Genomic DNA, 27,656 nt, shown 5'->3' on the forward strand with positions numbered 1-27,656 from the left:
GCTGCTCTTGGAACAATCTGCCCGACCACATCCGGAATAGGCTACCCCTTCACTGGCCATGTTTAAGCAACACACATCTCTTCCTGGAGGCTTATGGCTGCACACACGCTCGCACACTGACGCGGGCACACACTTCCCTATACGATAGCCTAACCTGTGAAGCGACCTTGGGTGTTTTGAAAGGCGCTAAAACGAAAGTATTATTATTATTGTTATTATTGACTTGAGTCGACTGTCTCCCTCCCAGCCACTCTCACTGGTCTCAGCCATGTCGGTCCCATGTCCACTGACCGCCAGTTAATGTCACTTCCATGGAGGACCGCCTTCTTCATATTTCTGACTTTTTTTCTCAAAACTTTTGACTTTATTTCTCGAAACTTCTGAGTTCCTTTCTCAGAGATTTGCAAAATATATTTCTCCTATTGATCCTAATGCTCCTTCGTAGAGTTGCACCTGTGTATGAAATGTGCTATAAAAATAAATTTGACTTGACTTGACTAAGATATTCCTTTGTGATAAATAACTCTCTATTTGAGAAATTTTGCTCCAAGAAGAGCAGTGCATGATGGGTACATGATCTACAGACAGCCAGAGAAATTAGAACACAGGGAGAAGGCTCAGTCTCATTGGTTCCCATTGTAGCCAGTTAGCTTTGCATGCATACTGCAGTAACGAGCGTAGGCCAGTCCTTCATGTGGGAAAATATATGGAATGGAAAGGGGAACCCATGCTAAATACATTGCTACTGCCATTTCCAGTCACAAATATTATCAACAAAACATTCCTGGTAAGCACTATGACTGTTGTTTAACAATAGGCTGTATTGACAAATCGTTCAGGTGTGTAGTTTTACAGCAGGTTAGAAGATTTCAACCTGTACTCGCTAGCATCGTGCTAATGTTTATGGGTTTGGCCCCATAAAAATTGAGCTTTGTGACCCAGTATATAATAATCTAGTGGAGCAAAATAATCGAAAGGCTACTCAGATGGGGTCTTATTATTTTTAACTTTGAACTTAATATTAATATTTCAGGACAAAAAATTATAAAAAATCACAAAAATTATAATGGTAGAAAACTCCATTGACACCCATTCATTTTGCACTGTCCCGTGGTTAGGGTTAGCCAGTTGTGGCTAGTAGCTAGTTCCGTGAGTGAACAGCCCCTGGGACAGCCTACATTAGCTAGAGGTGCTTAACTCGAATCTTTGGGACGTCTGGGTTGATTGGATCATTCCACGGAGGGTATCCGGATTAGACGGATCACTTGGATCACTTACTTAAAGTAAATACAAATAAATAATAATAATGTATTTTTTTTAAACGTTTCTGCCGTTAAGTGGCTATGTGCCTCCCCTTTTTTGTCCCATTTATCAATTTACATTGAGAGTAAGACAGTTTGATCAACAAAACTGACTTTATGAATCGTCACAGTTCCGAAACTCATGCTGCGATCCGACCCATGGGTCTCCTCACTAAACATGCGACCACGACTCGAAGAGTCTTTGGCAGCATTGAAACGGCATGTTCCTGATTTTGCAATAAGTAATGTGTGTGTTTGTAGGCTATTTAAGAAGACTAAAAGTCAAATATTTGGGAGCAGAAGTCTAGTTGAGCAGGGAGTTGCCTTGCGACTCGCACACTCGTGGCAAAAACGAAACTTAAGCGGTGATCCGATCCGTAGGGGATTCGCTGCTACCAACAACTCAGTCAGGATTCATCTCTGACTGAGTCGCCGAGGGCGCCGCTGTTGACTCGGGCGAGGGGAGTGACCGCAGTGGCTTTAAAGCCTGTACGCTGTAACGCAGTGGTTGATAGTAAAGTCACGTCTGTAGATTATAATTTCCCTAAGAGCCAGATTGAGATGTAAAAGCGTTGGTAGAGCACTGTTAACATTTAGAAATGTAGACCTCGACAGAGTCAGAAGCACACATATCTGGGAGTGGGGATCCGAGACTCAATTGGCCACAAGAGTCAGGACGGATCAAACGGGCTCGTCGAGGCGGGAGTTGCTTCCGTTTTACTCAGTGAGTGTTCGTGACTGAACAACATACTAGAGAGATTAGAGAATGGCTGTTGTAGTCAACTAAAGAGGGATATATTCCGGTTTCATAATTTCTCGCGCTGTAACTGCCATTTTGTTGACATATTAATGAAATGCCGTCTGACTCGCCTTTGGCGGATCAATGCATGACAGCCATCCGGTCTGTTCGGATGAGGTCTTGATCCGGCTCTCCAACCGGATCGTCCAGGTTTTATTACAGCTCTAATTAGCTCCTACCCTTCACATGTGTAAGTAAATAAAGCTTATGAAGCATCTGTTGCTGAGTAGGTGGTGGTATGCGGGGCCACAGATGAAAATTTGCTTAGGGCCCCATAAAGGCTTGGGCCGAGCCTGTGGTTTGTAACGGAAACAAACCGGGCTGGTTTAACAGCAACACTCAGCTCGACACAGTACAGCACAGCTGGGTTGTATGTGGGAAAAAAACCAAAAGCCTCACCCGGGGGACTTTGGCTTTGACATAGCCTATCTGAAGATGTTTTCATAGGTCCTGTCATGTTGGTTGACGAGTGTTGGTATTCCCTGTGAAACATACCACAGCTAGAAATGCACTCAGAGAGTACAGGAAGCTGGTTGATAGAACATTGGACCACTTTGTGGAGTCAGAAACTGGAATGTCAAAATTCGCCCTATCCCTCAGTGGTGTAGAATCACTTGTTCCTTTTTGTCATTTCCAAAAACTCCACAAAGTTTCGGCCAAATCCGCTCATAACTTTTTGCGTATCCTGCAGACAGACAAACCAATGTGTCCAAAACCATGACCTCCTTGGCGATGGTAATAAAACATTGAGGTATCAAAAGTACTGTATGTGAATGTTAGGTACGCTGAGATACTTAAATGTGTGGGAAGAAAGGAATCAACGGAGCATCTGAAGATGCTCCGGTGATTCCTTTCTTCCCCTGCATTTACCAAGTCCTTTCCCGAGACGCACTAAATTGTGAAGTGCAGGAGCGCGGAGGATATCTCTCTTTGCTACGTGATACTTAAATGTGTGTGTGCAAGTCACAGTAGAGTTGGGGAGAGATTGGCTTGAGAGAGGACTGTAGAATTATCACTGGAAGTAAATGGGCAGCAATAGCATTAGTGGCTTGATGCTAATGCTGCCCATTTACTTCCAGTGATTATGCTAAGCTATGCTAATAATTATGATCCAATAAATCTGAGTAGGACCTACTGAAAACACTGAGAAGAAAATTATATGCACATTATCACCCAGTGAGCAGACAGAACGTCTTCTGATTGGCTGAGCAGGTGTCCTTTATTCCACAGTAGCAGGACACCTATGATGTCATGCGGGCGTGCGGGCGTCCAAGTTGCTTCTTTTCTAACTTTCTGGCGAAGTGCCGTTACTAGTTCTATCGCATCTGGTTGTCTAGTCAAGACCCCGTTACTAATTCTATCGCATCTGGTTGTCAAGTCAAAAACCCAGTCGTCAATTCTATCGCATTTGGTTGTCAAGTCACCCCAACATTCTGCGCGCGTCCTTACATGTCTCCGATAGAGGCACGTCTCACTAGATTAGGAAGTGGTGCCCAACGTACCAAGCGCAGTGGTGAATCTACTTTCTCACGAAGCCTCAGATCAACATATTAATAAATTAATACTTAAATGCTGGTAACCGGGTGATAAGCGGAATAGCGGCCTTCGAGGTGTCCCGATATCACGGGAAAATGGACTTGGCGAAACGAACAGCCCTTCGGCTGCGCCGTCGGGCTGTTTAGAACGCTCCGCCTCGTCCATTATTTCCCTTGATATCGGGACACCTCGTCGGCCGCTATTCCATACTTGATGAATAATGCTTGGAAATACAGCAAATATGTGAAAATCAAAAAAGGGTGGACTGTTCCTTTAATCTGGCGACCCGCGTTCAAGTCCGATCCCAGGTCATTTCCTGATCCTTCCCCATCTCTCTCCCCCACTATGTCTCTCTATCCCACTATGTCTCTCTATCCAATAGAGACAATACAGTAGGCCTACAAGTACAGACACCTGAATGATCATTCACAAATGCTATTGTCTTGGGTGAATACGGTAGTTTGCACCATAATCAATTTCTAAGCACTAGTTTGGAAATGTAACTTTTCACACGCTTCATGAGTAGATGGATCTTCTCCATGTAATAAATTACATACTGTAGGCCTACATGGATACATGGATCACATACTGCATGTTTAGATTGTCATATATACCATCAACCACAGAGGGGCGCCATTTTTAACATTATGCCATTACATGACTGCCACAGTTGACAGGGTACATGAGGCATAAAGTAAAGTACTGCAGCAGTAGGCCAGGCCTACAGTGTCTATTGTAATATTGCATGCCTGAAATATTATTAGGCCCTACTTCCTTTTAGCCTACTGCCTTTGCTTCAAGTGTCAATTCATCTGGGAGCAATTTACGTCGCCTATTCAACGGACAAGTTGAAAAACTTTGCGTAAACATCTCAAATTGATAAGGCGTTTAGATATCACTGCCCAATTGGACGATTATTTTGTTCAGTGTAAATAGTCCTGCAGCCACAATGGATGGGCTACTGTTCCAAGTTGGACGCGTTGTGCGCACAGGGCCTACCATTCAAGAAGCCAGCCAAAGCGGCGTTTACTTGATATCGAGGTCTGTGGGCACCCGCATCCAAGATAGAGGGCGTCAGAGAGACGAAAAGACAGCAAAATCGTCTCTCAATACAAAGGGGGGCAGGAAAAAAACATGGATGATACGCTATGGAAGCCAGCCCAGTCTTGATATAGGAATGTAGTTTACAGGATGATAGCGCTTTTCAGTTGCCGTTTCCTCACCTTTCTGTTGTGCGTCTACGTGCGGGGGATATTCAGTAAATCCATCGCGGAAAATGGACCACAGGGTGAGCGCTATAGAGGGGTAACGTACAATAGGTGTGACTCGCTTACTGGGAGTGGTAACTCCGGCTGCTCTTGTGCATAACATGGATAGAATACAGGCTATAAGCTTACATTTCAAAATAACTCAGATTTTTTCTTTGGCACTGTATGGACATGTACACATGGGTTAAGATAGGCATGTGTTATTTTATTTGTTTCACAAATGGCCGAGTGCGCGTTTAGGCGAATACAGTATGGAAAGGCGAGATCTCTGCTGATACTGCCTATTTAGATGCAATGAATGTGCAAGCTACGCTCTAGTTATCTGAAATGTGTCGCTCGCGTCAAACCATCACTAACGATTGCCAATCGTAGGCCTGTGCCAGCTATTTAAAGATGTTGCTGGTTAGACAAGCCCGCTATGCACAGTGCATGTAACGCGAATGGAGTGATTCATGTCAAAGACCGATAACAAATTGGGCTAAAGGAAAGGATTGCCTCCGCGTCAAGCCTGCAAGTGATGCCAGTTGCAATAGGCTATTCCGTAGTATTTAAGCGGATAGATGTGTTGACCTACTCCTTCACAACGCCCCCCCGCTCACTTCATCTTATTGCACAGTAGCCTACTATATGCATTTAAGTGCAGCGATGACGCGCCAGCGCCATGCCGCTGAAATGAACCGTGTGTGTTTTATTCACCCCGTCTTGCTATCCCCTTGTCATGTTTTTTGTGTGTTTTGTTTCGGTAGATGTGCGGGTGAAAGTTCAAGTCTTTGACAGCAGCGACCTCTCACCCCTGTCGCGCGCGAGCGTAGAGGTGCACGGCAACCAGAGCCTGCTGCTGTCCTCGGGGGCACCGCTCGAGACAGGAAGCGATGGGATAGTGGTGGTCTCGTTCCCCTACCAGGCGGGGACCTTGGTGATCATCAGCGCCTCCAAAAGGAATTACATCACCCACTCCGTGCCGTGGCACGCCAGCCGCATCCCCTGTGAGTGTCTGAGTGATGATGATCAGTTGTCATGCATGTGTTAGTCGAGTTTGTGAATTTAAACCAGTTGGAGGTGGTGGATTTTTTTTTTAATTTCTCTGATAGGATATTTTGTGACGACTCTTTTTTATTGTTGTTAAAGCATAATATGTAATAGTGAATATACTGGCAACATTTACTCTTCGCAAACATGCGTGAGCTGGATTGTGTCAGATGCTCTGACCTGGAGTGTTGACCAAGGTGCCTAGAAGATGGTACCCTGGCTGTTATTGCTACCATCCAGTGCAGAGAATACAATAGATGCTCTGATCAGCTTTTTGGGGGCCTTATTACTGTATTGCGAAAGGACTAGCCAGATGACTCAAACACGAAATTTACCCTCAGTGCATCCCCTGTGAGTCTGTCTGATCAGTTGCTATGTGCTATGTTGAAATAGACTCTCTTTTTTAATGTATTTTTTATGGGCTTTTTCGCCTTTATTTTAGACAGGACGGGGTGCAACCCTTGGGCATGCAAGCCCAAATGTGGGGGGCACCACAGCGCCCCTGACTCTCTAGCGCAGGGGTGGGGAACCTATGTCTTGAGGGCCATGTGGGGCCCTTGACGCCGTTTTATCTGGCCCCTGACATAATTTTAATGTATGCAGCTTCACATGAAATATGACATATTTTGTAAAGTAATCTTAGAAAATACATTTGCAATACACTTAAGTTATATTCAGGGGACCCAAAGAAGGTGGGGTCTGTTTTAAAGGTGGCTGCCTTCAATATAGGCCTAAAGTGCAGGGGGTAATCCTGGTTTGTGTTCATAGTACGGCCCCCGGAGGACTTTTACGGCCCTCAGATGAATTAACAGTGCCCCCTCGAATGAAAAAGGTTCCCCACCCCTGCTCTAAACTGTTGAATTAACACCACAAATGTTGTTGTCAGGCAGATTAAGGGTTCCCTTTAGCTGAAGGCCTATTGATGATGAGGTTGAATATCTACACATTTAAGTCAACTTAAATATCACTCCATCTCATTTGGTTTTTCTCCATCTCCATCTCATTCATTCTCCATTCTCATTCACTCCATCTCATTTGGTTTACCTTTTTCTGATTCATATTCCATTTTATGATTCATATTACTAAGGTGAAATTTACTATTTAAAATGATTATTTGTTTATTTATTGCTATTATTATTGGGCCTATCATTATTTTACAAATAATTGTGATGGCTCTTCGGCCGCATCTCCTGTGAGTGCCTGATCAGTTGTAGTAGCAGCTCTAGGAGAGTAGTAGAGCACTTGTATTAATCCCGAGGGGAATTAAGGTGTCTGACAGCTTACATAGATACATAGATGCAAGACATACTGTAGACACAAGACATGCACACAGAGACCCAATACACATAATTGCACATTGCAGTAAGCATATTGAAAAATAGACACAAGAAGACACAAAACACAGAGCTGTTCAAACTTGCCACTCGCATTGGCGCCCGGAGGTGAGGAGCCCTGGCCGGAATATGGACATGGTTCTCTCTTGAATTATTTATGCTGGCATGGTGAGGCTGACTGTCAGGAGGGGGCCCTACAGATGGCAGCTTTGGTGGGGCCTTAGGCATTTACCCAGTCTGCCTATTGTCACCAAACACGCACACACACACACACACACATGTGTGACGAAGGTGTTCCTGCACAGTTTGTCCCCCTCAGGCCACGAACCTGCCACCTCACCAACTACATCGGCTCGGCAATGGGAGTCACAGTACGAGCACGCTGAGCTAAAGGGCCGTCCGATAGCCCAACGTTACCGCACTGTATTATTGAGGCTTCAGGAGGGAGGGTTACTAACGTTCCACGCCACACTCTGCTAGTTTGCCTCTGTTACACATGGTGTGACTTGGTGAACTGAAATGTTCATGCAATGTACTTCAGTGTAGCTTGTTCATGTAGCTCTCTTAAGTGTAACGAGAGAATCCGGTAACACTTTACTTGACGCCGGTGTCATATGCATGTCATTACAGTGTCATAATAGCGTCATGACACAGTTATGCGCGTGTCATAAACATTATGTCCATGTCATAAACATTTATGAATGTTGGGGTTGCAGGTATGACATCACGTTGGGGGAACTCCCCCAGGATTCTAAGGTTCTACATAGACTCCTATGAGCCTGCGGAACCCCCAACGTGATATCATAATAGTACATTTTCTTAAAATGGTTAACATGCAACCCCACCTTTGGTTGGTGACATTTGGTTATGGCAAAGACAACTCATGGTTTAATAAATGAGAGTTAAATAAAAAAAAATGGTCTTATGATAGTCCAATGCTCTGAGGAAAATTCACCACAACTCTATATAGGATATAACATGGACACTTTTCAAATAGATTCCACCCACACATAGAGAGAAAGCTCAGACAATGTACACGCACGCATGCACGCATGCACGCACACACATGCACACACACACACACACGCGCGCACATGCACACACACGTGCAATCAGAAGTTCACACTGTTATATTATATAAGATTCAGGAGAAGAGGACTGAGGCTCAGCTGTCACACTCTCATGTCAGGACTGGTCTCATGTTCACTGACCTTAAAGGCCCAGTGTGTATTTTTTTTGTAGTTTATTTCCAGAACTTATGCTGCCAATTCACTAATGTCATAGCCTGGTTCTCACCGACGGTGCGTGTGTGTACACAAACTACTAATGTCATCTTTTCCAGGAATCTTTTTGGTAACACTTTCTATGAAGCCCGTATCTATAGCGCATTATGAGCACATATATTTATAATAACATATATTTATAATAACTTATAATGCACTATGATTAATTATGATGTGCATTATAAGTTGATATAAATGCCCTCATAATGCGCTATAGATATGGGCTTCATAGAAAGTGTTATCATATTTTTTTTCTTTTCTTTTATTCATCTCAGTAGCCTCATGCCTTTTTATTTCATACTCTACACATGGGCAAATGCTAACACCCCATAAAGATCAATACTGTAGGTTTGCAGAAATGTGCAATGAAAAGATTGAAGATTTAAAGATAGAGTATGGTTTTTATTTGAAAGAAAATTATTTACAGAATGTACTGTATGCTGTCCATTCACAACGGTTGTCTTTTTCATGTAGATTTACCACACCATGCATTTATATGTTCTATTTCTATTATAATTCTTTTTATTCCAAGTTTCTGTATTCTAGTTCTATTCTAAGTATTTATTATGACTTGGAAATGTTTTTTTACAGGAATAGGTGGATCTTCTCCACATCCTCCATTCTGAGTTACCAGTTATAGACATTTTTGGCTGCAAAACTTTCTAAAGTTTGGTTAGACCTGTAAATATTAGTTTATTATTTAGTAGTACTACTAAAATTACATACTTTACTCATCATAATGTATAAAGGCCTAAGCAAAGTTTTCAAGACCATGAAATGGCCTTCTCTTCCCTAGCTGTATTGGACAGTGTACAGCACATTTTCACATAAATCAATTACTGCATTTTCAGGAAATATGTCTCACCTGAGCATAAGTCGTACCATACAAAAATACACAATGAACAGGGAAAAAAACCCACATGTAGGTAAAAGTGCAATTTTGTGAGACCTACATAGTCTGTGAACTTTGGTCGAATTGTCGTGAAATGGTTCCTTTGTTTGTAGAAGTGTACACACAGTCTGTGAATACGTAGGTGTGAGGTTTCACTGTTGGTGCGCGCCTGTTTCCCTTCTCAGTGTACACATCAGTCAGTCTGTACCTGCTTGCGGAGAGACCAGGGACCCTAATTCTCTATGATGACATCATCCAGGTGTTACGGGGATCCCCAGGTAAGGGCCATGGTGAAAAAAGAATTCACATGAATCCTAGCCATTTTCATCTTCATGGTCTTGTCTGTCTTCGTTTCTCAGCTACAGTAGGACAATTTCCCTGTATGGGATCAAGATATGTCCGTCTTTCGATCCAGTGTTTTAAGTGGTTAACATAAGTCAAAATACTTTATTATACTTACAGGTACAGGCTATGGTGTATCACACGCCCATTGAACATGAAAAATTTGGAAAATCCCACTCCTCTTTTGCAGGATTGTTCCTTTGTACGAAATAATATAACTTCTACTGTATGTGAAATATTATCAAATTTAATCTACAATGATAAAGGGTAGCACAATAGGCTTGAAATTTTGAATAGCAGTGAATGGGTGTTTTTAGCTAAATTAGTGGAAAGTGTGCCTTTTAGGCTGTTTTGATGAGAAATAGGACAGTCATTTGGAAGAGTGCAGTCAGAGAATCGTATATGAGATGGAGATAAAGCAGGCGGGTTCTTTTCCATTATCCGCTTTACGTCAGGTGAACGCCCCTTCGATTAGGAGACCTTCAGAGTCTTGAGGTTGAGAATAAAGGGAGTCCCCGCTGTAGATGGCGGTAGCGCACGTCTTTGAGTGGGCGTGTTTCGATTCCTCTTTATTATATATCCCACCTCTTTGGTGTAGTTGCCTTTCCACTTCCCCAGCGCATCAAGCACCAATACTGTACATGTACACTATAAAAAGTTCCGGCACTCTACAGCCTAAAATTGAGAAGTGCCAGTGATTTTATTTTGAATGAATGTCTGTCTGTCTGTCTGTGTGTGTGTTTGTGTTTGTCCATGCGTGGTGTGTGTGGGCTCAGGCCTGTGTTGCGGGGCCTGTGTTGTGCAGGTCTAGCACCATCTCTGATTGCTCTTGTTTTGTCCTGTTTGGCAGGGGTGCGAAACCAGCCCCGCGTGCAGCTGCAGAGGAGCTCCGTGTCCTTCAACTGCTCCGAAGCCGACGTGACGGCCACGCTCACCACCACCACGGCCCACGAGGAGCTCGGCAGCTTCCCCTACCTCATGGGGATGGAGCTCAACAGTACAGGTAACGGGGAGGCATTAGAGCTGCAACGATATTGCACCGTATCGAGAAAACGTGATGCGCAGAGAAGGCAGTATCTGGATAAGCCCTTTCAAAGTTCTGTTACCTTTCAGTCCAGAAAACAACCACATGATATGATGTGATAGTGCTTCCAAGCTTCATATCAATATCATTATTATTTTAAAACTTTTTTTGCATTTTTAATAACCTCATGTAACCTATTCTACCTATAAACGGTCATCAAAAAGATACATAAAAAAATGTGGGGTGTATTGAACCATAGGTCAAAAATCATTATATGAACCGAATCGTCAGTTGAGTGTATCATTACAGCCCTAGGAGGCATTGTGACGCACTGTGTTAAATACTGTACCATACAGTATATGGGCAATATTACCCAGGGGCACCATGGTTCGAATCCGGCCTGGGTCATTTTCCAACCCTTCCCCATCTCTCTCTCCCAACTGACTAGGCTAAGCTAGCTCACCGGTCTCACTTTTAAACTTCTGCGATTGTATTTACACCCTCAAAGCCCCCAAATGTTGCGGATTGAATGCCAGGTGCTCTTTAAACTATCGCCAAAGTGGTGAGGCGGTCCCCTAGTCCCCTAACATTCCGATTTGAATGTCTGGGTCTTAAACAGCTTTGAGCTTTTTTCAATGGTTTAATGGCCCCAGCCGGCAAGCTGATAAGCTAGACCACAAACTTCACATCGGTAGCCAAGCCACACAGGATTTTAAGTCCAAAACCCGGACGAGATACCTAGAATTTCATCTTCCCTGGGAAATGCACCGGGCTGAGTCCCCATGGGCAGTGGGCTCGAGTATGGACAGGTGTACTATGCCAGAATTCACCACTAAGACTGTGAATTCTGATACGTTGCTGTAATGATATGAAATATATATATTATATTTTTTGATCTTGTGTCTGTGCAATGTGCATGTGTTTCAGGTGGGGAGAGCGGCTGGGTGGAGCTCACGGCAGTGGCTGCGGTGAGTGCCCAGCTCTTCGACAACGAGGGGCGGGCATTGGCCGTCAGCCAGCCACTGCACATGTCCATACCGCTTCCCTCCGACACGCGCGTCCGCAGCCCCACTAGCATCCCTGTGTGGACTTACCAAAGCAGGAAAGGTAAAACACACACCTGAAGGAAGAAAAATCCGCACTCACAAACTGCGTCTCATTATTTATTTATATTACCACCATGTCCAAAAAGCAAACGCGTTTCGGCTAACAAGCCTTCATCAGTGCGTGGACCACGCGGTAATATAAATAAATAATGAGACGCAGTTTGTGAGTGCGGATTTTTCTTCCTTAAGTTGACGCTTTTTATCTCGCACCCAAAGACTTTCGTTTTTCCAAGAAGTTGAGCGCGTCCTCTGCCAATACTTGAAAAACACACACCTGACCACACCCAACATGGCATCATGAGTATGTGTGCATTCCAATATGCAACCTTGCGTCCTCCACTTGTGCTTGTGGCCTCGTACCAGGACGTAATACTGTATATCATGATGACATCACTGACAACAGCATTATATGTCAATATCTTGCAAAAGCTCAATTGTAAAGTAATTTTCTCATTAGCAAACTGGATGGTGAATGAAGAATAGTCCCCCAAAAGATGTTGTGGCTAGGCTGACAGCGGGGAAACTTGTTTGTTTTCTCCTCGGAAGAGGGGCCAGGAGGCGGGGCGAGGCCACAAGCACAAGTGGAGGACGCAAGGTCGCATATTGGAATGCACCCTATGTGTTCATTACAACACCGTGTATGACTCCACATCAGTGACGGAACAATGGCATTACAGGGTGTGTGTGTGTGTGTGTGTGTGTGTGTGTGTGTGTGTGTGTGTGTGTGTGTGTGTGTGTGTGTGTGTGTGTGTGTGTGTGTGTCTTCGTTCCAGGTCTTTGGGTCAGGAATGGCACTGGATATATTAGGCGCGAGGGTTCTAAGCTCACCTGGGAGTTCTCTCCGTCTCAGCTGGGCTACTGGGTCGCAGCCTTTCCAGGTAAAATATTTTCTCCCTTTCTCTCTCCTTCACCTGTTCTTCTTCATGTCCAGTTGCTTTTACAACTTGGCTCATTTGACTTGCTTGACCTGGCATGAATTAGAGTCCTTTCAGAGAACTAGGCCTGTGCAGTTGCCTTCGACTGCTAAAGGTATATCCCCGAAACGCCACGCTTCCAGTCCCCCATCATTCCTACCACTCCTGTTCACCTTTTTATAAACGTATGATAAATACAAAATATAAAAGAAATATATTTAATATCTCTACATAGATCAATGACGTGCATAGGCTTAAAACCAAACGACTATTGTGAAAATTAAGCAAAAAAATATGGTGCAAATGGTAACACTGTTTCAATGGTTCGCTATTACAGTGGAACTACCACATTAAGAACAGTGTGATAACCAGTGTAACAATATTTAATGCAATGTAATACCAGTATAACACCATGTACCAATTTTGTACTTTCACCATGTTTTTGTTTGTAAGTGGTATTACATGGTATTGCATATTGTTACACTGGTATTACACAAGTATTACATGGTATTAAATATTGTTACACTGGTTATTACACCGTACCTAATGTAGTAGATTCACTGAAAAGGTGAACCATTAAAATAAGGTGTTACCGGGCAAATCAATCCACCCAGTCCGAAGTTATGGGCCAAATGAAAATTCCACCATTTTGAAAGTGTTGGCCTCCAAAATCTAATCAGTTCAGGAATCTACCCTAGAACATTTACACCGAATCTGGGACAAATCCATCAAACTAGTCAGAAGTTATGGGCCAAACTAAATTTCGGCCATCTTGAATTCAGCCATCTTGAAAGTGTTGACCTCCAAACTCGAATCAGTTCATGAAGCAATCCTAGAGCATTCACACACCAAATATGGGACATATCCATCCACCCGGTCAGAAGTTGTGGGCCAAACAAAATTTCGGCTATCTTGAATTCGGCCATCCTGAAAGTGTTGACCTCCAAACTCGAATCAGTTCATGAACCTAGCCTAGAGCATTCACACAACAATTTCCTTTCCTGATGGCACGAGCATATTTCAAGATGACAATGCCAAGACAAATCAGGCTCAAATTTTGAAAGCGTGGTTCAGGGAGCACGAGACCACTACAGAGTCCAGAACTCAAATTCAGTGAGAATCTTTGGGATATGCTTTGGGATAGGCTTTACACAGCAGACAACATCAAATGTGTGGCGTAATCAAAGCTTAAGGTGGTCCAACAACACATTAGTCTGTGTGTGACCGTTTTTTTGATGGGGACCTTTTTGAGGGGGCACACTCTGTATCATATGTGTGTGTGTGTGTGTGTGTACTTAACTTTACAAAAAAAAACCCTTAACTAACCCTTCTTTGCATCTGCGCTTGTTCTGTATATTTCCTGTGCACTTTGTATCTGCTAGTGATGTTGGCTATGATTATGGCCTCATTTGTGAGTCGCTTTGGTTATAAAGCGTCTGCCAAATGCATGGTAATGTAATGTAATGTAATGTAATGTATGATAATATAAAGGTGTCTTTTCCTTTGTGCTGGTTCAGGATCGGCCCACCCAGGTCTAAGGGACATCACTGCGTACCACACCCTCTTCCTGTTGTCCATCCTGGCCTCACTGGCCCTGCTTGTCCTCGTGCTGCTCTGTGTGCTCCTCTACTACTGCAGGTAGTAAAAAATCATTTCAAATCACATTCATTCTGGCCCTACCGTGGCGCGAACGGTAGGGCACTTGTCTGCTATGCCATGTTTGATTGCGGCCCGAGTCCTTTGCCGACCCTTCCCCGTCTCTCTCTCCCAACTCGCTTCCTGTCACTATCTTCACTGTTCTATCACATTAAAACTAATAAAGGCTTGTAACCCCCCCCCCCCCTAAACACACACACTCACACACACACACACAAAAAAATTCATTTTTAAAGAACTTTTTTATATATACATAAAGCACAAATAACAACAGCTAAGTGGGGTACAAGCAGCACTGTTTAATAATGTATCATCACCCACTTATTTAATTCTAGGGATTGGTGGGAGACACTCAATTTGACCTGGAGGTGGCGTATCCCTTTAATGCAAAATCTAGCAATATTAATTGACCAAAAAAAGCCCCAGAATATGGGGGGTGGGGGTCGCGAAAATATTCTTGCATCCAAAACGGGGTCCCCGCCCGCCGGAAAATTTTAGAACCCACTGAGCTTGTTTTTGATGGGGCAGTGCTGCTTTTGCTGTGCAGCGTGAATACGCACTTTGCCAAATCACCTAATAGAAGAACCTGGAGTCTATTAGATGATTTACCTTTTAACTTAACCTGGTTTACTCCTGAACCAGCTTCTTAGTATAGGCCCCAGGTTCCCATCTCTGGTCACTCTTCTTTTTCTTGTTTTCCTCTGCTTGAAGGAGGCGCTGTCTGAAACCACGGCGACAGCAAGGGAAGCACCAGGGCTCCGCTGGACTGAATGGCTCCAAGCGAGACCAGGTGATGATCAATTTTGTATACCGCAGATGAATTAGCCTTTGTTTCGTCATGATTTCAAACATGTTCTGTTTTGGAGCAAAGCGACGTTTCAGCAGTAGCACATGATAGAGCTGCGTAACGACAGCCAGTGCCACTATTGTATGGATTTTTTGTTTTGTTTTTGTTTTTAGTGGACTATCTAAGGAGCATATTCATTGCAGCATATTAACCACCACCAATGACTAATTGAAATCAAGTTCAGCAATAAAATGTTTTATTCACTTTCAATTGTAGGGAACTTCGATGTCTCGTCTCAACCTCATCTGCGGAGGAGGAGGCCACCCAGAGGCTACAGGCACATCCATCAATGACGCAGACGCCCCTGCCAAGTCTGATTCGTCCCCCGCTAGAGACTACAAGAGCGCTCGCGACGAGTTCTCCAAGCACGTACCCGCTCAAAAGCTCCGGCACTCCAAGAATATGGGCTCCAAGAGCAAGGGAGGGGCGAAGGGTGAGAGTTTCCCCATGAAGGTCCACCGCGCCACAGAGACCAGCAGCTCGATGGAGCCATCGTCGCTCCTTCGCGACGAGTATGGCTTGCACATCGCCTGCTATGGCGGCCCCGCCGAAGACAAGGACTCAGAGTACCACCACCACCACCGGAGGAACGCCGCCAATGACAACCGGGGCTACACCTCCGATCCGCCGTCCCCACCGCCAGACAAGCCGCCAGAATATTCTCAGGTGGGCAGCTTACCTGTGTTGGCCTAGCCCACCTCGCTCAACACCACCCATCATCCACCACCAGCCCAAACTGGTCTTGCAACTTTGCTGCTCATTGAAATTGGGCCGCCCATGGCCAAATTTGATCCATTCATGAATATTTACTAAATAATGTATTATAGTATGACCAAAGAAGTTTTGCAGCTAAAAAAAAATATTTCTGGAAATTCAAAATGGCGGCCACAGAGAAGATCCCCTCTTTATGTATGAAAAGTGCAATTTTCCCTGTCATAATCGATACTTAAAATTTGATGGTGGTGGTAAGTATTTGTGAAAAAGGTAACATTCGTGAATGGGCTAGGTCTGTAACAGTACACTGTAATCGTGCCGAACCAAGCAGACCTTTTTGTTCCTATGTACTGTACAGAAAATGTACCGAACCGTGACCCCAAAACGTACCGAACCATGATTTTTGTGTACCATTACACACCTAGAATGCGTAGCATGAATCCTGGAAATGAACTACTGAAAATATACACAGTACACCTTTACTTCAAGAAGACACTTGTGCACACCTCTGTAGTTGGACAGGTGCGTAGGATATTATCCCAGTGGGGTTGTCATTCAAGTGTAAAGAACATTTACATGAAGAAGGTCAGATGACCGTAGGGTTGCCAACTGTCAATAAAATTGAAATAATGGAAAAAAAAATGGAAAAAGACGATGCGGATCGAAATGTTGGCATTTCCTGCATTTTAACACATTTTAATGTCCAGTGTCCGGTTTAAGCTCAATACGGAACCTGTACTTTTATTTCTAAATACAGGACGATTGCGTATTTCAAGGGACGGTTGGCAACCCTAGATGACCGAAACGTTGTATTAAAGTTTGTTGGTGGAATGGACAGTGCACCTTTAAATTGTGAAAAAAAATTGTTTCATTCTTAGCTGTCGCAGCAGACAGCGGAACACCTGGCTCGGCCCACGTCGCTGAACACTCACCAGCCGGGCCAGATCATCTTCTGCAACTCTCTGGACCAGATGAAGGAGAACCTGTACCGCAGCATGGTGCCCACGCTCGTCATCCCCGCGCACTACATGCGACTCTCCTCCGAATTCGGCTCTGGGGGAGGAGACCAGGGCAAAGATGGAGGCCAGCACGATAAAGACCGCCAGGGAGGAGGTACGCCCGAGGTTTTGCTGGATGATTAAAGGAGAAATCCGGTGTAAAATGGCTTAAATAGTGTTAAAGCATGATGCTGAGAGCTCACTGATTCTTGAGAAAGCGGCTAAAACATGTCTCAGCAATAAACTGCCAATTCTGTTGAAAATAAACTACATTCTCATGAACAAAATGAATCCAGGTAAAGACCCAGGGGTCTGTTACACAAATGTACAGTCGTTTGAAATATTTAAGTGTAATTTTATTACTTTTCATGGCTATAAACCTGCCCACACCCTGTAAAAACAGCCGTCCCAAGGACAGACATCATCATTTCAATTGACTTAAAATGTAAAAATCACTGATATCCTTGAATAATATCACCATGATGTGAAAGTCCATATTGAAGTGGTTCTGCAGATATGCACATAGTGCGTGTAAAGCAATATTTACTACTATTTTCTGATTGCTCAAAGTGTGTCCAGCATATTAGTCAGCACCGTCAGATTTTTTTAAAAAGACAATAAAATCAGGTATGCACAAGGTCATTGTCATTACTTAGGACCCCGTTTCAAACCTTTAGCTCTACTGAATACTTCACCATCACTGAAGCTCCTGTAAGTTTACTAATTTCTCCTCAATTTGTTAATTTGTTTGGACACTGGTACTGTCCCAACCATAAACTGTCAACACCGTCGGGGGTTTTAATAATATTATGTTACATTAATGTTAATTATATATACATTTTCAGAAGCGGCATGAAGCCCCTAAGAAACAGAGCGAAAACGAAGTGGCTAATGTGAGCAAAAAATGCACAATATGTAAAAGAGTGTTTTTTTGTCTCACACCGTCAGATGTCACCACCGTCAGATTTTGTTCCGCTCATCATCTTGTTCCATATTTTACTAAATTGTGCTGGTTAATGAAACATTACCAGACATGTTAGTAATAATTGTGACCCAAACTTACACTCCAGCCTTCACTGAGGTGCATTTGGAGGGTTTTTTGTCACAAAACCTGACGGTGGTGACATCTGATGTAGTTCACAAAAAAGCATGTGTTTTACATGTTTTTGACAAGTTTTAAGAATATGCTTCCAATAAGTATCTACAATTATGTTGAATTGTAAAAGTAATTCACTTAAATACAGTAAACATATGTTTTTACTTCTAATTCTGTCTGAAGCTGGTGACAAAACCAGGAGAGAGCCCATTTTATGAAAAATGAAAAACATGGGGAGCTTGGCCAATAAATTCACTGCACAGCCAAGACCTTCATCTATGATAATACACCTCTATATTTTGGATTTGAACAACTTAAAACCTGTTTATGCCACATTTTCAATAATCTAGGCCTACTTCCTAGAGTATCTAACAAATGAAGAAAAAACACATGCACAAACATACTGTGCACACACAAAAATAAAGTGTTTATGCTAGATGTCATTGACTTGAGAGGGCTATTTATTTTGGTAAAATGTGGGTAATAATTAGGTCACTTTCACCACCTTCAGATTACTGTCACCACCGTCAGTTCTTAAGTCACCACCGTAAGAAGGAGTTTTGGACATTTTAAATGAATGTCCTTACAAAATTTTCCTTTAGAGTTGTTGAATTATCAAAGTAATTGCAAATTTAAGCCTACACGAATATTTGTGAAATTACAAAAAATTGTTTGATCTATTTAGGCATTAAGTAAGCATTGTATGACAGCACATATTTTGAAATTAGAACACATGAAGCTGTATTAAAATAGAATGAAAGCGAATTTTCAACATTTAAAGGCGTATGTGTGAACAAAAAAACACACACAATCACTTAAAAACTCCAGATACATATGCAACCAAATCAATACACTTTTTATTGCTTTTAATTGTGTCTGACGGTGTTGACAAAAAACAAGGTCTGATCAGAGAAAAACCTGATTTCTGAAAAAAAAAAAAAAATGGGGAGATTGGCCTTGTGCATTTCTGAAAAGCCAAGACCTTTGTCTACGAGGATATACCATATTATTTTGTAATTCACTTAGTTTTTTTCTTTCGAGATTACAACCTGTTTTAGCCACTTTCTCAAGAATCAGTGAGCTAATTTTTGCCACATACCTCACATCCATATGTGCATTCAGAATCCCGTGCTAGTTAGCTGATGCTAAAATTAGGCTTCTGCTGTAAGTGGGTCCGCATCGAACGAGCCATCGTAATAAATCTGTACTTTCCACCCATTTACGAGGCTCAAAGTTACTCAGTACTTCATTCCGTAGAGTCGCGGGGTTGTTGACATGTAAAACAAGGCATAGAGACTTTGATCGTTAGTTTACATACAAGGTCATTTTTACAGGCTGCACCTTGGAGAACTGCACCAGGCGCCACCATCTTTGATTAAGTCGTGATAAGTCGATCGAGGAGTACAAATTAGGATAGGAGACGGCAAGATAGAAACAGACTTCAAAATTAATTCCATGGAAATGCATGGATTCTTGAAGCTGCTTAAAGCTCAAGTACTTTAAAGTAATTATTGTGATATATGCTAAATTCAAAATGAAAAAGTGTGATTGGAGTAAAACCGTAAGATAAGCCAACACCATTAGTATTAGGTCTAATCGATGTCGCGTTTGACATCGGATTGGTACCAAAATTTAGGTTGCTCCCTACTGCAGAACAAATTTAATCAAAGTTGAGTGATTTTACAAATGATAAAACAGTTTGTAGTTTTACTAGCAGTACCAACAAACGCCATGGCACTCTACCAAAACCGCAACAGAACGGAAATCAATTTAGGGCCAGAGCATGTCGGCTAGCAACAATTAAATTTTCCATGAATCTAGGGCTGTCCTAAACGATTATTTTTCACCCGATTAATCTATCAACTATTTTTTTTGAATAGTCGATTAGTCAAACGATTAATTTTTCAAGTACTCTAGCACTTTAATCTTCAAGGAAATTGGGAAAAAAGAAAGAAACCGTTAAAATTAGGTCCCTGAGCTCACAATGAGTTTTAAATCATGATAGTAACTTATTTACTCCGAGATACAATGTCCAGTTCATACGTGCTGGGGAATTTTAGGTTTCAATAAAGTAATAAAGCATTAGTAAAGTAAGAAAAAATGCATTGAATTAAATGAAACCATTAGTCGACTATGAAAATTCTTGGCGATTAATTTTTATAGTCGATTAGTCACTATTAGTCGATTAATCGTAGCAGCCCTACATGAAACAACTATACTGTATATTCTGAGTTGCTTGTCGCTTATTGTATATCTGTCTCCAAGACAAACGTCTCCCTTTGTGGAGACCAATGAAGATACCTAACCCAACCTACACCAAATTCGGGCCCCGAATGACTCAATATGACCTGATCTGCCATCTTTGTTCAGACAGCTGCACTGCTTGGATTTACATCAATTGGTGATGAGGCGATCTTCCTGTAGATGTTTTTGTGTGTGTGTGAAATGTGATATACAGCAGCCTGTACCAAGATGTCCCAGTTTGGCCATGCCGAAAAGAAATTATTGCGATAAAGAAAACAATTACCATTACACCTTTAATGCTAAAAATGATTGGTGAGCTAAGCATGCACATCATGGACCTCCCTAATTTCAAAATCCTGTCTGCGGCCTTTAGTTTAAAGTTTAAAGTTATTGAGCCCGTTTATATGCACATCCATGTCTATAATCAGGTTTTCGGAGTAAGCAGTTTATTCAAGTGCTCATGTAAACCAAATAAACAGTTTATAATAATCATCAGTTTATGAGAAATCTGATTCGCACAGGTAGGTTTTTGGCTAATAAACTGATTTCTCAAGCCATGTATACACCTTAAACAGGTTATTGACATTCTTGAACGATAGGTAGCCAATCAGAAGCTTTGAATTCCAGTTTCATGTCACACACATGCAGTGGAACACATGCAACTGACAGACTGCATGTAAACAACAATAAACAGTTAACGCCAATAACCTGTTAATTTCAGTAACCCGATTATTGTGGTAATGTAAACGGGCTCATTGACGATTAATCGATTTGCTGATTGGGCATGGTAACACTTTATAATACAGACTCCTTGTTAAGCATTAGTTAATCCTTAAATAACACTTTGTACAACATTCGTTAACCATTATCTCTTCATTATTTCCCATTACTTAATCATTAACATACACTGTTTTTTTTCCATTATATTTTTTATTCAAGAAAGCAGAAGTAATATGCATGTAGTTAACATGCACTGTTAATGGTTTTTGTTGAAGGTGGATCTGCTGGAGGAGGAGGAGGGACCCACCACCACCATCAGCATCAGCACCAGCAGGGTCAGCAGCAGGGCAGCTCGTCCCCAGACGACTCGGAGGGTAGCGGCAACAGCTGGGCCTCGTCCTCCATGGGCCCGGGCAGCGGTGGCGCGGTGCACATCCCTGTGCTCTTCAACGACTCCACCATGGCCCAGATGAACGGAGAGCTGCAGGCCAGTTACCTGATTATCTTCTTTCAAATCTTGGGGGGGTGGGGGGCACGCTACAGTAAGGGCACGCTACAGTAAGCCCCCCACATTTGGGCTTGCAGCATGCCCAAGGGTTGCACCCAGGGTTCGAATCCGGCCCGGGTCATTTGCCATCCCTACCCCGTCTCTCTCTCCACATTCGCTTCCTGTCGTTCTTCACTGTGCTGTCCGAAATAAAGGCCCATCATCTTCCACATCTCTTGGAGACTTGGTTTGACCAAGAGCATAACAAGTAGCGTCTCCCTAGGTTTGCTACTGATTTACTGGTTTCTGACAAAAGATTTTTCTGGAGATCAGAAACGATATTTACATTGCTCTTGGCCTGACTGGAAGCGTTGCTAGGAGGGCATGCCCTGGCTAGCAGGCCAGCATAACATATTTGAAAATGAAAACTACTCAAAGAAAATGACACACTAGACCTTTAAATAAACACTACAAGCTGCTGATTGATTATTTGTTTGTTTGTTTGTTTGTTTGCTTGTGCAGGCGCTGACAGAGAAGAAGCTGCTGGAGCTGGGCGTAAAGCAGCACCCGCGCGCCTGGTTCATCTCCCTGGACGGCCGCTCCAACGCGCACGTGCGACACTCCTACATCGACGTCAGCGCCGCCACCGCTGCCGACTTTGCGGGTCTGGGCCTCAGCCACGCGGCCATGGTGCAGCACCAGCAGCAGCAGCAGCAGTCTTCGTCGCACTCGACACCCACCGGTGGCACGACCACCACCACGCACTCCATGACGTCCACTCACCACTCCACCAACACCACGCAGCCCTTGAGCAGCAGCAGCAAGGACTGCAGCAGCCCCGACACCATCTCGCAAGAGAGCCAGGATCACCGCAAGCAACACACCTCCTCCAGCAGCCAGCAGCAGCAGCAGCGCAAGAGCAGGGACAGTGGGAAAGACGAGCGCTTCGGGACGGGGGGACGAAAGGGTCACAGCGGCGGAGGCTCCAGCAGCGGTGGATCATCTAACAAACCGTACTCCAAACTGGCGTACCAGGACGCCCTGGAGCTGAGTGGTGGGGTCGCCCGCATGGGCGCCAGTTCGCCGCTGGAGAACCCGCTGACTCCGCTGCTCGACGAGGGTCCCGAGGAAGAGACGCCGTCGCGGGGGTCGCCGGCACACGCGCGCAGAGGTCGCAGCCGGGGAAACAGCTCGCGCAGCAGCAACAACAGCGAGTCGCGGCGCGACTCCGTCACGAGCCCAGAGGACGACCCGGACGACAAAGAGGGCAACAAGAAGAGCCCCTGGCAGAGGCACGAGGAGCGGCCACTCATGGTCTTCCCCGCTGTTAAGAAATAAATCAAACAAACTTAAAAGGTACAGTGTGTAATTTTTACTTTTTATTTTTAAAGTTTTTTTTAGTGTTACTGTAAGTAATCAATATTTCTAGAGAAGTATGCTGCCCATTCTGAAATTTGATCCTTTTCATTAGTATTGGCCTGGGTTTTGCGTAGGTTTTGCAGCCAAAGGAATCTATGACCAGAATTCAAAATGGCAAATTTGCATTGAGAGCATCATCCACCTCTTCATGTATGAAAAGTGCAAATTGCAAGCCATGATAAAATCTCAGAAGTTGTAAATAGTCCTGAACAAGATGACATTCATGAATGGGCATTATGCATTCTGGGAATACTCTTCTAAAGAAATTACACACTCTACTGTACTGAACATGTACTTTAAAAGCTAAAATGTCGGTACACTTCAGATTCCTCCCAGATTTTGAATGTTGAGGATTTCGGTCTAGAGACCTTTCCCAGGCTACATAGGTCTACAGACTGAAGGCTTATACATTTTATTTTTTTAAATCTGAAAAGGCTCTAAGTGTGCAGACATTTTTTCATTTTAAAAAATTGTGTTTTTATTCTGGCACCTTTTAGGCGTGATTGTGTTGTAACCTGTCACCAGAAATAAATGGTGAAATGGAAGAGGCTTGAGGGGAGGAGAGGTCCAGCGGCAGTTTCATGCCAAGAAATAAAACCTGTTTGGGTCTGTTTTGGCATTTACTCATCTTGGTGATAAGAGAAAGCCACAAAGAAAATCAAGATACTTGAAACAACGTTCTGAAACAAATCTGTTTTTTTTTTCCGTCAACACAAGCACATCTAATTCAGTAAACAGCAAGAAAATGAAACAAGCAATGATGCAGGATTTGAAAGTCTGCCATACATGTTGGAAATGCCATAATTAACCACATACGTCATACCACAAGACTGTTCCTGTTTTCGAACTTGTACCTGAACCTTAGCACAAATATGAGACTCTTCCGAAACAGGAAGCCGAGTTAAAACTGCTGACGATTTTGTTGTAGTGATCCAATTACAAGGATCTGGGTGTTTGACATTAGATGTTTTTTTAATTGATTTTTTAAAGGTCTTCATAGAAAATGTGGAATTCAAATGCAGTATTATACGTATATATATATAGCTATTCCCCCAAAAAAATCTTCAAATCTTTTCCCTTATGTGACTTACAGGCATTCTGAATACTGCTGAATATACAGTACACATCATTCCATGCCCATATTTAAACTTTGGGTCTATGCGTACCTGAACACATTTATTAACTCACCGTCATATCATTCAGGAACATCTAGCGGTACTTATAACTGTTGGTTTGTAAATACGTACTATATTTTAAATTGAATTTGAGTCCGTTCAGACAGTCTAGTTTGCTGTGTGACTTAGATGTGTGTTGAGCTTAATGTGTTTTTTAGACTATTCAAGGTTGCATTTGTCACTTTTGTCCTTTTGCGTCACTTCTGAACGTCACTGCTGATGTGTTATACTGCATGAATCTGTCATATGAACTTGATAAGTACAATCTAGATGGCCAATTGAACAGACACTGACTCTTGATTTTTATTTAAGTTAAAGGTCCACTGTGTAATTTTAGTCATTTATTTCCTAAGTATATGCTGCCTATGATGGTGTGACTACTCGGGCTATGGGTGTGTCCTGGCTGTCAAGGCCATCAAGCCTGGCTGGCTCTTGTTTGGGACCCTTTTAGGCCTGGGTTCGAGTCCTGGTGCGGCGTCTTTAGTCTCCTTTGCTACAAATGGTGTCAGAAGTACAGTGTAATGAAGCATAGATGATGAGGCACACTGGATAAATCCTGGAAATAAGCTACCAAAAAATTACACACTGGAACTTTAAAGAACAAATCACCAAATAGGCTATATTCATGCTGCTTGCAGTCTTGATGTAAGACAAAGTCTAGGGTGCATCAAAGTGAAAGGCCCTGAGCTTGCAGTATCCCACTTTTCTCTTGCAGTATTGCCCGTTTTTACAAGTTTTGCCAATTTTCAGCAAAGTTGACCCACTGTACGTTTAAGGGTTGCACATATGGTTAGAAATTTAACATTGCAGTGAATGAGTTTTAGCGAAATCAGTGAAAAGTGTGTTTTGAGATTGTTCAGATCAAAACTAATAAGGATAATCATGTTGAAGAATGCTCTAGTTGCCTTTCCTCTTTCCCAGGTTTGAAACCCCTCATGTATGTGTTTTGCTGCCTTCCCTTAGCGATGCTCTAGCCCCCATTTAACCAGATGCATACAGGCCATGCGCTGATCCATTACACATGCTTTGGGGACTTGGAGTGCGTTACAATATGCGACCTTGCCTCCTCCACTTGTGCTTGTCTCTTCGTCCCATATCATAAAGTTTCCCAGCTGTCAGCCTAGCCACAACAGCTTTTGAGGGACTGTTTTTCATTCACCATCCCAATTGCAAATGAGAAAAAGACTCTACAATTGAGCTTTGGCAAGATATTGAAATATAATGTTGTTGTCAGTGATGTCATCATGACGTATTACTTCCTGGTACGAGGAGACAAGCACAAGTGGAGTAGGCAAGGTTGCATATTGTAACTCACTCTTGGTGTCGTGGGGAAGTGGAAAGGCAACTGGAGCATTCTTTTGAACGACTCTTCTTAACTAGTTTTGATCAAAACACTTTTCACTGATTTTGCTAAACAAAAACGCCCCTTTACAGCTATTCAAGCCTATTGTGCCACTTTTCAACATGGATTGAACTTGCTTATAAAAATGGCAAGGCTGTTATGGTAGTAAAACGGAACTATACTGAGAGAGAGCAGGATTTTGCTAAGTTTTTTTTTTTTTAGTTGGCGATTGACACACCCTAATTTACAGTGTTACGCCATAATATAAGGGAATTGACTGGCGTTTATTTCCTTAACGTTCTGTATTTTGTACATCCTTTGGTGAAAAGAAAAAAAGATAAACACATGTGTTGAATTACGCTGTAATCAGTAGGCCTATACTTGTTTTGTTTTATACTTTTCCCATCATCTATTCATTGTTGTGGAACATTTTTGACGCCAACATTTTTAGAAGAAGAAACATCGAATTATTATAATTGTTAATCACATTTCACTGTAGCAGCTGACTTAATGGCTTCTTTCTTGCATCGTCTTGCATTGTTAGTGTTTGTTTGCAATGGGGTACACTGCACTTGTCACACACCCAACAGATACAATATATGAATGTAGAAAATGGATCCTATTCAGACCTGCATGTTCAGAGCCTTCCCTGTAAGTGCCTTGTACTCAGGCAGGCTGGAAATCACGACCTGAGTTTCCCCGCCCCCTTGCTGGGCTGAAACACCCTCTGCACTTAACTCTTTGAGGAGTAGAAAGGATCCCCCCCCCCCAGCTCCTGTAGAATTTTACTTGAACACTCTACTACAGCTCTCATGACTCTGTGTTAAAAATCCTGCAGCTTGTGACATTGTGAGAACTCAAAATGTTGCCTCAATTTTGAATATGTGTCCGTATTCCTCGAAGTGCATGACACATGTAAGGAAGATGGGATGTGTTTTCACTGTGTTAGCGGAAAATCTTTGGGGCAGTATTTTATATTACACAATTATATTTGTATACAATTGTATTACACAATTGTATTACTGTATATACGTATAATATTGTCCTCATCAACAGTGACCACCGGTACTCTTGTACTGTTACTCTTTACTAGGGTAGAAATACACTTTCCCCAAAATAATGCACAGAGTAAAGCACAAACCCACCATTCTATCCTAAATCTTCTTTATTCTAGCTGGGGTCCCACCTATGGAGAAGTGTAAAAGGCATTGTGTTATTGGTGGTAGACCAACATAAGGCTGCGATCACACCAAACACAGATTTTACACTGCAAGACAAATTCTTTCTACTGTTTGTCAATGTACGTAATTGAGTGCATTCAGCTCTGATCATCAGCGCAAGGTGAAACACGGATTTTCTGCCCTGTTCGGTAGGGCTGTAAATCACAGCCTCCATGACAATACGATTTCAATATCGATATCTTATTATTCGATGCGATGTGGATGATAAATTGAAATCTGCCTTCAGTGTGATCGTGGCCTGAGACTATGGGAACGTAGAGCTGTGAGAAGTAGCCTAACATACAGTAGGACTACGCTAGTTGACATCCTGCTGTTATTTAGGTACATTACAAGGCATTCATTGGTGGGCCCAGGCATGGATATTTGACCTCCACTTCACTAGTGTAAGTCTTGTAAATTAGCTGCAAAATAAGTAGTACGATCATGAACTAGACTTTGCTCCTCTATTATTCTGTGTATATGTATCATAGATGATTAATATGTGCATGATATACTGTAGCATAGAGTATTAGAAATGTGATCATTTTTGGCATCATGTGCTTTGACAATAACTCACTGCATGTTAGTGGAGGAGACCGTCGTCGCCAACTTAATTTTCAATTGTTTTGGGCTATTTTTTACTTTATTGGGACGGGACAGTTAAAATAGAGACAGAAAAGGAGGGTGGGGAGATGGGGTAGGATTGGGACTTTGACCCGGGTCAGACTCGAACCTGGGTTGGGGTCCCCACGTTGGGCATCCCAACCCATGCATTGACGAGTGCCACAGCAACGCCGTTGTCACATTTACATCAGCTCTGGATCTTAAGAACTGAAATTTAAGATACGTCACAATGTCCAGACGTCTACATACTGCACAGGAAAGTTAAACATTTCAGGTTTCAGGTTCA

At 42.8% G+C, this 27,656-nt stretch overlaps 1 protein-coding gene across 2 annotated transcripts; it reads left to right on the forward strand.

Annotated features, from left to right (window-relative positions):
• Window positions 1-4,768: 4,768 nt before the first annotated feature.
• LOC134439098 (protein FAM171A2-like) lies at window positions 4,769-25,276 on the forward strand. 2 transcript variants are annotated; one of them, XM_063188948.1, is made up of 13 exons: window positions 4,769-4,924; window positions 5,651-5,890; window positions 9,628-9,720; window positions 10,635-10,787; window positions 11,736-11,915; window positions 12,688-12,792; window positions 14,346-14,466; window positions 15,196-15,274; window positions 15,548-15,997; window positions 16,924-17,158; window positions 21,379-21,590; window positions 22,113-22,946; window positions 23,507-25,276. In XM_063188948.1, the coding sequence occupies exons 1-12, from the start codon at window positions 4,828-4,830 to the stop codon at window positions 22,926-22,928; spliced, it is 2,781 nt and encodes a 926-aa protein (XP_063045018.1). In that variant the 5' UTR covers window positions 4,769-4,827; the 3' UTR covers window positions 22,929-22,946; window positions 23,507-25,276. The 2 variants fall into 2 exon arrangements, with proteins under 2 accessions (XP_063045018.1, XP_063045014.1); XM_063188944.1 differs by having other exon boundaries at window positions 22,113-25,276.
• The last annotated feature ends 2,380 nt before the right edge of the window (window positions 25,277-27,656 follow it).

The sequence above is a fragment of the Engraulis encrasicolus genome, chromosome 2 (assembly GCF_034702125.1).
Source record: "Engraulis encrasicolus isolate BLACKSEA-1 chromosome 2, IST_EnEncr_1.0, whole genome shotgun sequence".
In the NCBI taxonomy this organism is placed as follows: Eukaryota; Metazoa; Chordata; class Actinopteri; order Clupeiformes; family Engraulidae; genus Engraulis; species Engraulis encrasicolus.

What these genes read in the sequence shown, in the direction of transcription:
- LOC134439098 (XM_063188944.1), top strand. Translation starts at nt 4,828, where the DNA reads ATGATAGCGCTTTTCAGTTGCCGTTTCCTCACCTTTCTGTTGTGCGTC. An exon ending in GCACGCCAGCCGCATCCCCT is followed by an intron (nt 5,891 to 9,627) that starts GTGAGTGTCTGA and finishes TTCCCTTCTCAG; the next exon opens with TGTACACATCAGTCAGTCTG. An exon ending in AGATGAACGGAGAGCTGCAG is followed by an intron (nt 21,591 to 22,112) that starts GCCAGTTACCTG and finishes TTGCTTGTGCAG; the next exon opens with GCGCTGACAGAGAAGAAGCT.